Consider the following 13,255-nt stretch of genomic DNA (forward strand, 5'->3'; position numbering starts at 1 on the left):
AGTTTGCTATAAACTTATCTCTATTCCACAGGAGTTTGCTATACGGAGCCGTATGGGTATCAACTTATGTTTATTCCGCAGGAGTTTGCTTTAAACTTATCTCTACTCCACAGGAGTTTGCTATACGGAGCCGTATGGGTATCAAGGAGTTACAGCTACAGGCCTTGCAGGATGTCAAGGACCAAGGCAAGCTGTCTGACCAGCAGATCAAGTGGCTGCTAGCGGAACACCAGAAGAACCAGAAAGCTCTCGAGGGCATGTATGACGACGAGATATCCAGGCAGCGCATGAACCTCGAGGAGAAACTGGCTCGCAGAAAGGCACTTGCGCAGGCTGCTGTGAGTTAAAACCTATTTATTCAAGCTTGATCAAAAGCCTAAGGCTAATCGAAACCCTTTCTAGTATGCTTAGACTACTGCTAGTGTCGTATCGTACAATGAGCATGTTTGTTTATTTATTTTTATAGCTTGCCTTTGATATTAGGAAGGCACTCACTCACTCAGGCCTTGGTTAGTTCAATTGTATTGTGCAATTAACAAATTTGTTTGTTTTTTCATAGCTTATCCTTGATCAATTAGTGGTTTGGATATGGTTTAGTGTTAACTTATTTATTCAAGCTAAATTGCATTGAAAGTCGAAGGCTAATTTAAATGAAGTTGAGTCCGTTTCTTGGAAATAACCAGGACTTGGTATGTTGCAACCCCTGTTAGTCTAGTAATATTGAGCAATTTGCTAATTTGGTTTTCATAGCTTATCCTTGATAAAGTAGTGGGGTGGATATGGTTTTGTTTAAACCTATTATTTCCTTGATTGCATTGAAAGCCTGAGGCTTATTGAAATTCACTCAAGTCCTTTTCCTGGGTAGTATTCAGCACTTGGTACGCTAGTGCCACTGAAAGTTGACTAGTATTGTGCAGTTAACTTGTTACCATTCAGATAAAGACTTTGGCACTTGTGTATTCCCTTTAAAAATCAAGTTGAATTTAATACCTTTCTTTTAAGATTCTAAGATACTGATGAGCAGCAAACAGCTTAAAACCTGGTAGGCTGTTCTGGTTTTATGCTAGTTGCATATAGCCACTTTGCTTTTGAGCGGGAAATGGTTAACAAGTTAGTTTTTCATAGCTTAGCCTTGATTAATTAGTGGTATGTAGCGGTATAAGGTGTGTCTGCTTCCTTAAGGGCAAGTGTTCAATCTCTTCACAGTATTGTAATGAAGGATTTACAAAAAGGCAAAAAAATGTTTTTATGCTCCCCCAAAAATTTTGGGGGGAGCATATAGGCGCCGCTTCGTCTGTCCGTCTGTGTGTCCATGTGTCCGTATGTCCGTTCGTGCACAATTTTTGTCTGGGCTATTTCTCAGCAAATAATGACCGGAATTCAATGAAACCTTATGGGAAGCTTCACTACCAAGAGGAAATGTGCATATTATCAGCGGGTTCTGGTCGGATGATTTTTCACAAAGTTATTGCCCTTTAAATTTTTCCATTAACTGTACATATAGTGCAATTCTTGTCCGGGCTATTTCTCAGCGAATAATGACCGGAATTCAATGAAACTTAATGGGGAGCTTCACTACCAAGAGAAGATGTGCATATTATCAGCGGGTTCTGGTCGGATGATTTTTCACAGAGTTATGGCCCTTTGAAATTTTCCATTAACTGTACATATAGTGCAATTCTTGTCCGGGCTATTTCTTAGCAACTAATGACCGGAATTCAATGAAACTTTATGGGAAGCTTCACTACCAAGAGAAGATGTGCATATTATCAGCGGGTTCTGGTCGGATGATTTTTTACAGAGTTATGGCCCTTTGAAATTTTCCATTAACTGTACATATAGTGCAATTCTTGTCCGGGCTATTTCTCAGCAACTAATGACCGGAATTCAATGAAACTTTATGGGAAGCTTCACTACCAAGAGGAGATGTGCATATTATCAGGGGGTTCTGGTCGGATGGTTTTTCACAGAGTTATGGCCCTTTGAAATTTTATATAAAAAAAATCTTTGTCCCCCCAACTACTGTGCCCTCAAGACGTTTCCTTTTATCTGAAAATACAGTGCAATATTGTGACAAAAAAAAACTTTGGGGAGCATCACCCATCTCCGACGGTTTCTTGTTTCCTTCTATTTTCATTAAGAATTAACAAACTCTTCTAAATGGCACTAAAACATTTTGTTCTTCTGACATTAATTAAATGAACAAATAGTTTATTATTTTTACATATTTTAAAGGCATGACCAAATCAATCATAGAAATTGAAAATTTGTTGTGTTCTATTATTAATCTTCAACAGCAAACACTGAACCCTGTAGGCCTGCATGTAAATGTATACCACTGAGTCTCCAGAACATCCTATAGTAAGGACAACCTATACCTGTGACAATCCTAGTCTTTACGGCCCCATAAACATGTATCATTAGTCAAATTAACCAGCATAAGACCCAATTATCCAAAACTTTTGATTTTATTTTTTGACATCGCACCAGATTGACTTGGAGCAGTTTTTCTGCTTATATTCTTTTTGATAAAGATGCCATTATTTTGAAAATGACAGGTTAAAATGAAGAATGAAAAAAAGTTTACAACATATATTAATACATACTTTACCCTCAATTTTTATTTTGCATCTTGCGAGTGTGTTAGTGTTAATTTTGAGGACTATTCTCTGTGTAATAATCAAATGAATGTATAGTGATGCAGGTGTCTCTTGTGTGACAGGAAACCCAGGAGGACGACAATGACGACCTGTTGAACACAGTGGCCGGCCACCAGATCGGGGCTATTGAAGCCATGAAAAAGTACGTAGCCGTCAAATATGGTAAAAACTAGACTCATATTCAGATGCATATGTGGATTTATTTAATTTCCTTCACATGAAATTTGATGATATGTATAATTGGCATATAGTTTGAATTTAAACCAGTGGACTCTAAAATTATGTCTAACTTTGGACATAACATGTGTTAATTTGTATTCGACTCTTGTTCTTGCCTTTATAATAAAAGGGGAAATTTATGCACAAGTTCCTTAATTTTATATTATGTGTTTTGCCATGTCAGAGCCAAGGCCATCTCGGCTGCAGATGCAAACGTTCTGATCGATCAAGCGAAGGCAGAAATGATCACGATCAAGGATAAAATGGAGAAGGACCGAGCCAATCAGGAGTCAGCACTACACAAGCGTCTCAGTGATCTGAAGAAAAAGCGTCTTAGCGATCTGGAAAAAGAGCACGAGGCTGAAATTCGGGAATATGACAGGAAGTGTGCCGAGATGCAGACTGAGGGGCCCATAGGTGTGATTTGAATCTTAAATGAGTTGTGGTCTTGGATAACTAAGCTGAAAGCATGTGTGTAAAGTGTCATCCCTGATAAGCCTGTGCAGTCTGCAAATGCTAATCAGGGACAACACTGTCCAACTTTACTGGATTTTTGCTAATCCTTTCAGTGCTGGAACCGAATTTTAAAGGCCTTTGCAAACAGTTTGGATCCAGATGAGACGCCACAAAACGTGGCGTCTCATCAGGATCCAAACTGTTTGCTATTCTGATAGTATTCTTTGATAAAAAGTAGAAGAAAATGCTAATTTTAGAAATTCAGCAGATGACATTTTTAGCAGACGACAAATTTCCCAGCATGCAAAGGGTTAAGAAGAGACCTTCAAACAAAAAACTACTCAAAATGTGGAAAGTGCTGCCCCTAATTAGCATGTGAAGACCACACATGTGGAAAGTGCTGCCCCTAATTAGCATGTGAAGACCACACAGGTGGAAAGTGCTGCCCCTAATTAGCATGTGAAGACCACAAAGGCTAATCAGAGGCAAATCTTTTCACACATGCTTTCAGTTCAGTATTTCCAGTACTAAGTTCAAATGAATTCTTGAAAATTGTGAGACAAATGTAAGGTACCATTTGATTGTTGTCAAGGCTTACTGGTTAAGCACCATGTATCATGAATTGACATGTTTGCAATTCTATTAATTTCCATTTAACATTTCAGTAACATATTTATTATAAATAATAAAAAATTATATATTTTTTCAATTATTAGTAAAATATTTTACTGTAAAATAATTTACATTTGTTGGAAGGAAATTTCATGGTAATAAAAATACTTTTTGTGGACACCTTAATTGAAGAATTTCTGATTTTGGAAAGCAAAAGAGGAAATTGTTTCTGTCATTTTTCGATGTGTTATGTTATCTTTGTGGATTTTCCAAAGCCCAACATCACCAAACATGAATGTCCCATCAATAGTAATGTTGTTTACACTAAAAATCAAATCATAACTGTGCAAGAAAACATGTCTATCCTTTTCCCCATAAGAAGCAAAGTGAAAATGGCTTTTGCAACAAGCATAAAACCAGAACAGCCTGCGAGTATAATCTCTCAGTCTGTTCAGGTTTTATGCTGCTTAGCTGCTCATCAGTAACTACGGGTTGGAAATGAGGCCTTTAAAACTTGAATTTAGTATGGAAGGATATTTATTTAAGTATAACTTAAGGGACTACAATGAATGAAAATATGTATCTAAGTGGTAAAAGGCTATTATACATGATTGATAAGCTACGCTGGTATTACAGACCCTGTCACGTATGCTGATGGTCGACTGAAGCTGTTGTCTCAGCAGAGAGTTGAGAAGGCTAATCTGGAGAACGAGATTGATAACGAGAACATAGAGCAGCTCGCCAAGCTACGCTCAGAGATCGCAACCCAGACTGAGAGTGATTTGAGGAATGTGAATACACATCTGTTGGAGAAACTGGATGGTAGGTGGAAAGTGATTTTTTCCTTTTTTATAAAGTACATCTTAATGGCACTTAACCAATCACAGAAAAATAACAGGATTCCATATGCCATGCACCATTCCCAAAAGGAAAAAAGGCATCAATTTTGTTTTAATAGCGCTTTATCTTCAAGTGAACATATAAAATTAGCACTGAAAATGACCATTTTGCAAAAATTAAGATAAGTTTGTGCATTTTTGTACCAAGCCTTTAAAAGACCCATAATTCAAAATCTTAAGATTTTCTTAATAATATTTTCCCAATTTCAGTTGTTTTCTCACTAATTTTACCCTATTGGCGTGTAACTGGTATTTTTCCCAATTGGAGTAATTATAAGTGATAGTTTACTCGTATTTAGTGCAAAATACATCTATGTTTATTTAAGCAAATCTTAAAATGATATAACGCGAACTTCAGTTGTCAAACTGACTATAGTTCTCTTGCCACAGTTTAGTTATTTTTTCCCGTAAAAATATTTTGTATCATATAAGCCTTACATTGGGAAAATGGGTCTTAATGCATACGTGTTAATTAATGTCCCAGACCGCTCAGGCTTATCAGGGACTACACTTTCCGCTTCTCTCTTCTAACTAAATGATGCTTATCAGGGACTACACTTTCCGCTTCTCTCTTCTAACTAAATGATGCTTATCAGGGACTACACTTTCCCCTTCTGTCTTCTAACTTAATGTTGCTTATCAGGGACTACACTTTCCGCTTCTCTCTTCTAACTAAATGATGCTTATCAGGGACTACACTTTCCGCTTCTCTCTTCTAACTTAATGTTGCTTATCAGGGACTACACTTTCCCCTTCTCTCTTTTAACTAAATGTTGCTTATCAGGGACTACACTTTCTGCTTCTCTCTTCTAACTTAATGTTGCTTATCAGGGACTACACTTTCCGCTTCTCTCTTCTAACTTAATGTTGCTTATCAGGGACTACACTTTCCGCTTCTCTCTTCTAACTTAATGATGCTTATCAGGGACTACACTTTCCGCTTCTCTCTTCTAACTTAATGATGCTTATCAGGGACTACACTTTCCGCTTCTCTCTTCTAACTAAATGTTGCTAATCAGGGACTACACTTTCCGCTTCTCTCTTCTAACTTAATGTTGCTTATCAGGGTCTACACTTTCCACTTCTCTCTTCTAACTAAATGATGCTTATCAGGGACTACACTTTCCGCTTCTCTCTTCTAACTAAATGTTGCTTATCAGGGACTACACTTTCCGCTTCTCTCTTCTAACTAAATGTTGCTTATTAGGGACTACACTTTCCGCTTCTCTCTTCTAACTAAATGATGCTTATCAGGGACTACACTTTCCGCTTCTCTCTTCTAACTTAATGTTGCTTATCAGGGTCTACACTTTCCACTTCTCTCTTCTAACTAAATGATGCTTATCAGGGACTACACTTTTCGCTTCTCTCTTCTAACTAAATGTTGCTTATCAGGGACTACACTTTCCCCTTCTGTCTTCTAACTAACTGATGCTTATCAGGGACTACACTTTCCGCTTCTCTCTTCTAACTAAATGTTGCTTATCAGGGACTACACTTTCCCCTTCTGTCTTCTAACTTAATGTTGCTTATCAGGGACTACACTTTCCGCTTCTCTCTTCTAACTTAATGTTGCTTATCAGGGACTACACTTTCTGCTTCTCTCTTCTAACTAAATGATGCTTATCAGGGACTACACTTTCTGCTTCTCTCTTCTAACTAAATGTTGCTTATCAGGGTCTACACTTTCCACTTCTCTCTTCTAACTTAATGTTGCTTATCAGGGACTACACTTTCCACTTCTCTCTTCTAACTAAATGATGCTTATCAGGGACTACACTTTCTGCTTCTCTCTTCTAACTTAATGTTGCTTATCAGGGACTACACTTTCCGCTTCTCTCTTCTAACTAAATGATGCTTATCAGGGACTACACTTTCCGCTTCTCTCTTCTAACTAAATGTTGCTTATCAGGGACTACACTTTCCGCTTCTCTCTTCTAACTAAATGTTGCTTATCAGGGACTACACTTTCCACTTCTCTCTTCTAACTAAATGATGCTTATCAGGGACTACACTTTCCGCTTCTCTCTTCTAACTTAATGTTGCTTATCAGGGACTACACTTTCCGCTTCTCTCTTCTAACTTAATGTTGCTTATCAGGGACTACACTTTCCGCTTCTCTCTTCTAACTTAATGTTGCTTATCAGGGACTACACTTTCCGCTTCTCTCTTTTAACTTAATGTTGCTTATCAGGGACTACACTTTCTGCTTCTCTCTTCTAACTAAATGATGCTTATCAGGGACTACACTTTCTGCTTCTCTCTTCTAACTAAATGATGCTTATCAGGGACTACACTTTCTGCTTCTCTCTTCTAAATAAATGTTGCTTATCAGGGACTACACTTTCTGCTTCTCTCTTCTAACTAAATGATGCTTATCAGGGACTACACTTTCTGCTTCTCTCTTCTAAATAAATGTTGCTTATCAGGGACTACACTTTCTGCTTCTCTCTTCTAACTAAATGTTGCTTATCAGGGACTACACTTTCTGCTTCTCTCTTCTAACTTAATGTTGCTTATCAGGGACTACACTTTCCGCTTCTCTCTTCTAACTAAATGTTGCTTTCGCGGAAAGTGGCACACTGCACAGGCTTACCTGGGACGATACTTAATGCACATGCATTAGGCGCAGTTTTCCCAGAACGAGGCTTATAGTACAGAATTGTTGTAGGTAACGACAGGGCCAAGGTAGACCAGCTGTTGGCCGACCATAAGCGTGAGATCGAGGCTCTGAGGGCAGCGCAGGCTCGAAACCGCGACAAACAGTTGAAGAAACTTCAGGAGCGGCTGGAGGAGAGCCGTGAGCAATGGAACCAGCGCAAGGAGGCCGAGAAAGAAGAGCAGCAGCAGCTGAGGGAGTACGAGGATAATGTGGTCAGGTGAGCAGATAATGCGGTCAGGTAAGCAGATATTGTGGTCAGTTGTGCAGATAATGTGGTCAGGTAAGCAGATATTGTGGTCAGGTGTGCAGATAATGTGGTCAGGTGTGCAGATAATGTGGTCAGGTGAGCAGATAATGTGGTCAGGTGTGCAGATTATGTGGTCAGTTGAGCAGATAATGTGGTCAGGTGTGCAGATAATGTGGTCAGGTGAGCAGATAATGTGGTCAGGTGAGCAGATCATGTGGTCAGGTGAGTGGATAATGAGGTCAGGTGTGCAGATAATGTGGTCAGGTGAGCATATAATGTGGTCAGGTGAGCAGATAATGTGGTCAGGTGAGCTGATCATGTGGTCAGGTGAGCAGATCATGTGGTCAGGTGAGCAGATCATGTGGTCAGGTGAGTGGATAATGTGGTCAGGTGTGCAGATAATGTGGTTATGTCAGTGGATAATGTGGGCAGGTGTACAGATAATGTGGTCAGGTGAGTGAATAATGTGGTCAGGTGAGTGAAATATGTGGTCAAGTGAGTGGATAATGTGGTCAGGTGAGTGGATAATGTAGTTAGGTGAGTGGACAATGTTGCAGGTGAGTGGATAATGTGGTCAGGTGAGTGGATTATGTGGTCAGGTGAGTGAATTATGTGGTCAGGTGAGTGGATAATGTGGTCAGGTGTGCAGATAATGTGGTCAGGTGAGTGAATTATGTGGTCAGGTGAGTGGATAATGTGGTGCTTATGAGGACAGGTGATGATGAGGTCATAATGTGGTAGACTGAAGGGATAATGTGGTTAAGTGTGTGGATACTTATTTGGTAATGTGGTTTAGAGATGATGAGGCCTTAATATGGTCAGGTATGATGATAATGTGATTGCTGGATGATAATTTGGTCAGGAGAGGGGTAAATATGGTTAGATGAGGGGATAATGTGATCAGGTGATGGGATAATGAGGTCTAGGGAGGGGATAATGTGTTCAGGTGAGGGGATAATGTGGTGGTTATATGGTCTAGAGAGGGGATACTGTGTTCAGGTAAGGGGGTAATCTGGTTAGGTGAGGGGATATTATGGTTAGGTGAAGGGATAATGTGGTAATTTAAGATGATACTGTGGTCAGGTGATGGGATAATGTGTTATGATTAGGGCATATTGTAGCACAGATAGGGGATAGTGTGCTCTGGTTAGGGTATAATGTGGTGTGGTGAAGGGACAATGGGGTAAGGCAAGGAACTAATGTGTTCAGGTGAGCAGATAATGTCGTAAGCTGAGGGGATAATTTGGTGTTGATGTGGTCAGAGATGATAGGACCATGATGTGGTTAAGTGATAATGTGGTGATGATATGGTTAGCTGAGGGGATAATGTTATGGTAATTTGATCAAGTGGTTAGGATATAATGATGCCATAACGCCTTCAGATGAGGTGATACTTTGATCAAATGAGCAGATAATTTGGTCAGGTGAGGGTTATAATGTAGTCAGGTGAGGGGATTATGTGGATAGGGAAGCTTTTAATGTCGTGAGGTTCATCGCTTTCTAAAAATTTACTGTATATGTATCTGTAGTCAAAAGGCAGTTCAACATATTTAGGCCAAAACTAGCATAAGGCTTGCTATTTAATATTAATGATTTGAACATAGTTTATATGCTTAAATATATGAGTTTTGGTCTGGAAAATTATCTTTAATGCATGTGTCTGCATAGGCTTAAATCATCGACAATTCTTTTATGGAATTTTTGTTAAACAAGAGTCTCACCTAAACAAAAATCAGTTTAGTCAAATTAGTTTAGTCTAAGATTAGCATGTGCGGACTGCACGGGCTTATCTGGGACGTCATTTTACACACCTGCATTATCTCCCATTATCCCAGAGTGAGGCTGATATGTGTATGCTGTATAGGTGTATAGGTGTGATCATAAAAATATGTACCTCATATGCTATATAATTGGAAAGACACTGTATACAAGTATTTGTTCCTTTGCAGTAAGTTGGTGAACAGTCAGGTGTCCATGTCAGATGATGAAAGAGAGAGGATCCTAAAAGAACATGAGAAACAGATGGTGAAACTTGAAAACAGGTCGGTCCACATTTTGATGTTTTTTTTATGTTTTTCATGCATTTACATAAATAAACCGGACTTTCACTGGCTCCCAATGTTCTGTAGCCTAAGTTGCTTTGGTATGGTAAAAATCTTCTGATTTTGGCTATTTTATTGGGTTTTATGAAGAAATTGTTGTAGCCATGTTGCATAAGGAAATTTCATAAACTAAATATGTCAACTTGTAGCCATTTGCTTATTGTGCAAAAGCAGAGTAAGCACTGTTAATATTAAATTGTCTTAACTATTTATTTCCGTCCCCTACCAGTTTCACCGGAGGGACTTATGGTTAGCGCTCTGTCTGTCTGTCAGTCTGTCATTCAGTCACACTTTTCTGGATCCTGCGATAACTTAAAAAGTTCTTAATATTTTTTCATGAAACTTGAAACATGGATAGATGGCAATATGTACATTATGCACGTTATTTCATTTTGTTCCTACGTCAAAAATTCTGGTTGCTATGGCAACAAATAGACTAGAAATACTGCTGAAAATGGTGGTTTTCTGGATCCTGCGATAACTTTCAAAGTTCTTAATATTTTTTCATGAAACTTGAAACATGGATAGATGGCAATATGGACATTATGCATGTCATTTCATTTTGTTCCTACATCAAATATTCTGGTTGCTATGGCAACAACAACACAAATTCTGACAATGGTGGAATTTTTGACAATGGTGGATCCGGTAGGGGACTGTATTGCTTGGCAATAGTCTTGTTGTATTTACATTTGTATTCCCTTGTTCAACATTCTGGCACCATTCTTTCTTTGTGCAGCTACATTTAAATTCCCCAATTTCCACACTCTTTCTTTGTGATGCTACATATGTATTTCTATATTCCACTCTCTTTTTAAGTGATGACAGCTTTCCTATTGAAGCTACAAATGTATTTGCATATTCCACATTCTGAGACTACTCTTTCTCAGTGATGCAAGATATGTATTCCCATATACAACACTCTTTTATAATGATGCTACATATGCATTCCTGTATTCCACAATCTGACATTCTGTCTTTGTGATCGTTCATATATATTCCCTTATACCACAGTGATTTTTACTGATTCATTAGCACTGTTTCTCAGTAATGCTATGTTTGTTTTCCCGTATCCCACACTCTTTCATAATGATGCTTCATATGTATTGCTGTATTCCGCACTCTTAGTGATGCTACATATATATTTCCATATTCCACAGTCTCACACCACTCTTTCTTAGCGATGCTACTTTTGTTTTCTCGTATTCTTAGTGATGCTACATATGTATTTCCATATTCCACAGTCTGACACTGAACAAACTGCGCCAAAAGCGTATGATCGAAGAAAAGATCGCCCAGCGGCGCTCTGCTCAGATGGAGAAACTGCAGCTTAAACAGCACAAGGAAAAAGAGGTGTGTTGGCTGTGACTGTCAGGGTTATATTGACCCACGATAAATTGAATTATAAAATATTATATTGCACATGATACTTACTTGTTAATAGTCCCACAAACTTTAAATAAAAATTAAACATTAACTTGCCAGTACTTGATATTTTCATGTTAACATTTGTGAAAAAAGTGGTACTTGATTGTTTTGTGAATGTGGCCCTATTTGGCCTCAATTGGATTGAACAATGTCACTGTTTTAACTGACAGTTTTTATGTTTGCATTTTGGAGAAAAAAAGGCTTAATGCTTGTGCTTAAGTGTTGTCCCAGATTACCTTGAGCAGTTTGTACATGGAAATGAATGACAACAACACTTTCAGTGTAAATAGAATTTTTCATTTAAAGGACATCTTTCCTTAGTGAACATCCAGTTAAGACGGAAATTGTTGGCGCTGATTAGCCTTGCAAACTGCACAGGCTAATCTCATACAATACTTTAGGCACATGCTCATTTCATGTCTATGTTTAGACCCAGCGTCGGCAGATCGAGAACACCGATGAGGATTCTGGGGACGAGGCGTCGCAGCGTAAGAAGCTGGAGTTGATGAAAGAACACGTCGAGCAGAAGATGGCCGTGCTTCAGGGACGAAAGATGGACTGGGATACAGAACTCGAGTCTGTGAGTAGACTATAGGCATTTGAAAACATTTAAAGGTCCAGGATTAAAGCGTTAAAATATTTAATAAATAGTCAGTGTGCTGCAGAGGTATCAAAAAAAGTAGGAAGACTGATTCACAGCTCATAAAAACTTGCTGACCTTTTTTATACTTTTATGACACAAACCAATATACTTAAAATTAATGTTTTACAACTAAAATTTTTACTCTGCTGTGAAAAAACACACACCAAAAAACAGCATAAATTTGGTTATATTTAACAATCATGCACATAAAAGATGTCTGGGACAACATATTTTACGCACATGCATTAAGCCCTGTTTTCCCATACCGAGGCTTCTTAATGCCTGTACGATGTTTCAGATCCGTGTAGAGATGCTGAAGGAGCGCTCCCTGGCTCTCAAGGACCAGGAGGAGAGGCTGGGGGCACTCGTGGCTCAACTGCAGCTCTCCAAGGCTAAAGAGGTATGTTTCTGAAGGATTAAATAACTGAGTTTTCCCGTGTATAACGCGCAACCATGTATAAGTCACACACAGTTTTTTAATGCCAAAGTGGGGCAAAATTATTTATTGGAAAGAAAACTAGCTAATCAGACCTTAAACGGGCGCAACTGCACTTTTGCGCAATCCCTTAATTAGCATTATTGGAGCTTTATTTTGTATCCCAAGAGGGAATGGTTGTTTCCTTGAACAGATGTTGCTTAATAAATATCACATATTCATTATATTGAATTATCTATGAAAAATGATATGAAAATTCATATTAAAACTTGCTTAAATCACAATGTTAGGCAGTGTTGCACATTGTAGAACAGTATGTAATTACTGGAAATGGTTCAAGCTTTACTGGACATTATAACGTTCACTTTGAATGGTTTAGTCTTCACTTGGAATTGTTTAATGTTTACTGGGAATTGTTTAATGTTCATCACTTGGAATTGTTTAATGTTTACTGGGAATGGTTTAATGTTCTTTACTTGAAATTGTTTAATGTTTACTGGGAATTATTTAATGTTCTTCACTTGGAATTGTTTAATGTTTACTGGGAATTGTTTTATGTTCTTCACTTGGAATTGTTTAATGTTTACTGGGAATTGTTTAATGTTCTTCACTGGGAATTGTTTAATGTTTACTGGGAATTGTTTAATGTTCTTCACTTGAAATTGTTTAATGTTTACTGGGAATTGTTTAATGTTCTTCACTTGGAATTGTTTAATGTTTACTGGGAATTGTTTAATGTTCTTCACTGGGAATTGTTTAATGTGTACTGGGAATTGTTTAATGTTCTTCACTTGAAATTGTTTAATGTTTACTGGGAATTGTTTAATGTTCTTCACTGGGAATTGTTTAATGTTTACTGGGAATTGTTTAATGTTCTTCACTGGGAATTGT

General features: G+C 38.1%; 2 protein-coding genes across 7 annotated transcripts in view; one reads left to right on the plus strand and one right to left on the minus strand.

The window, feature by feature from the left end:
• The window catches only part of LOC127858435 (G protein-coupled receptor kinase 5-like), a 165,472-nt gene that overhangs the window by 35,809 nt on the left and 116,408 nt on the right, over positions 1 to 13,255 (minus strand). The window lies entirely within an intron of this gene.
• Positions 1 to 13,255, plus strand: part of LOC127858430 (trichohyalin-like) — a 58,079-nt gene that overhangs the window by 24,706 nt on the left and 20,118 nt on the right. For all 6 annotated transcript variants that reach the window (XM_052395589.1, XM_052395587.1, XM_052395586.1 and 3 more), the window contains 9 exons: positions 114 to 338; positions 2,723 to 2,802; positions 3,064 to 3,296; positions 4,584 to 4,769; positions 7,518 to 7,725; positions 9,705 to 9,797; positions 11,102 to 11,210; positions 11,716 to 11,865; positions 12,227 to 12,328. In XM_052395589.1, coding sequence (XP_052251549.1) covers positions 114 to 338; positions 2,723 to 2,802; positions 3,064 to 3,296; positions 4,584 to 4,769; positions 7,518 to 7,725; positions 9,705 to 9,797; positions 11,102 to 11,210; positions 11,716 to 11,865; positions 12,227 to 12,328 — 1,386 coding nt within the window. The remainder of the gene's footprint in view (positions 1 to 113; positions 339 to 2,722; positions 2,803 to 3,063; positions 3,297 to 4,583; positions 4,770 to 7,517; positions 7,726 to 9,704; positions 9,798 to 11,101; positions 11,211 to 11,715; positions 11,866 to 12,226; positions 12,329 to 13,255) is intronic.

This window comes from Dreissena polymorpha, chromosome 14 (genome assembly GCF_020536995.1).
Source record: "Dreissena polymorpha isolate Duluth1 chromosome 14, UMN_Dpol_1.0, whole genome shotgun sequence".
NCBI lineage: Eukaryota > Metazoa > Mollusca > Bivalvia > Myida > Dreissenidae > Dreissena > Dreissena polymorpha.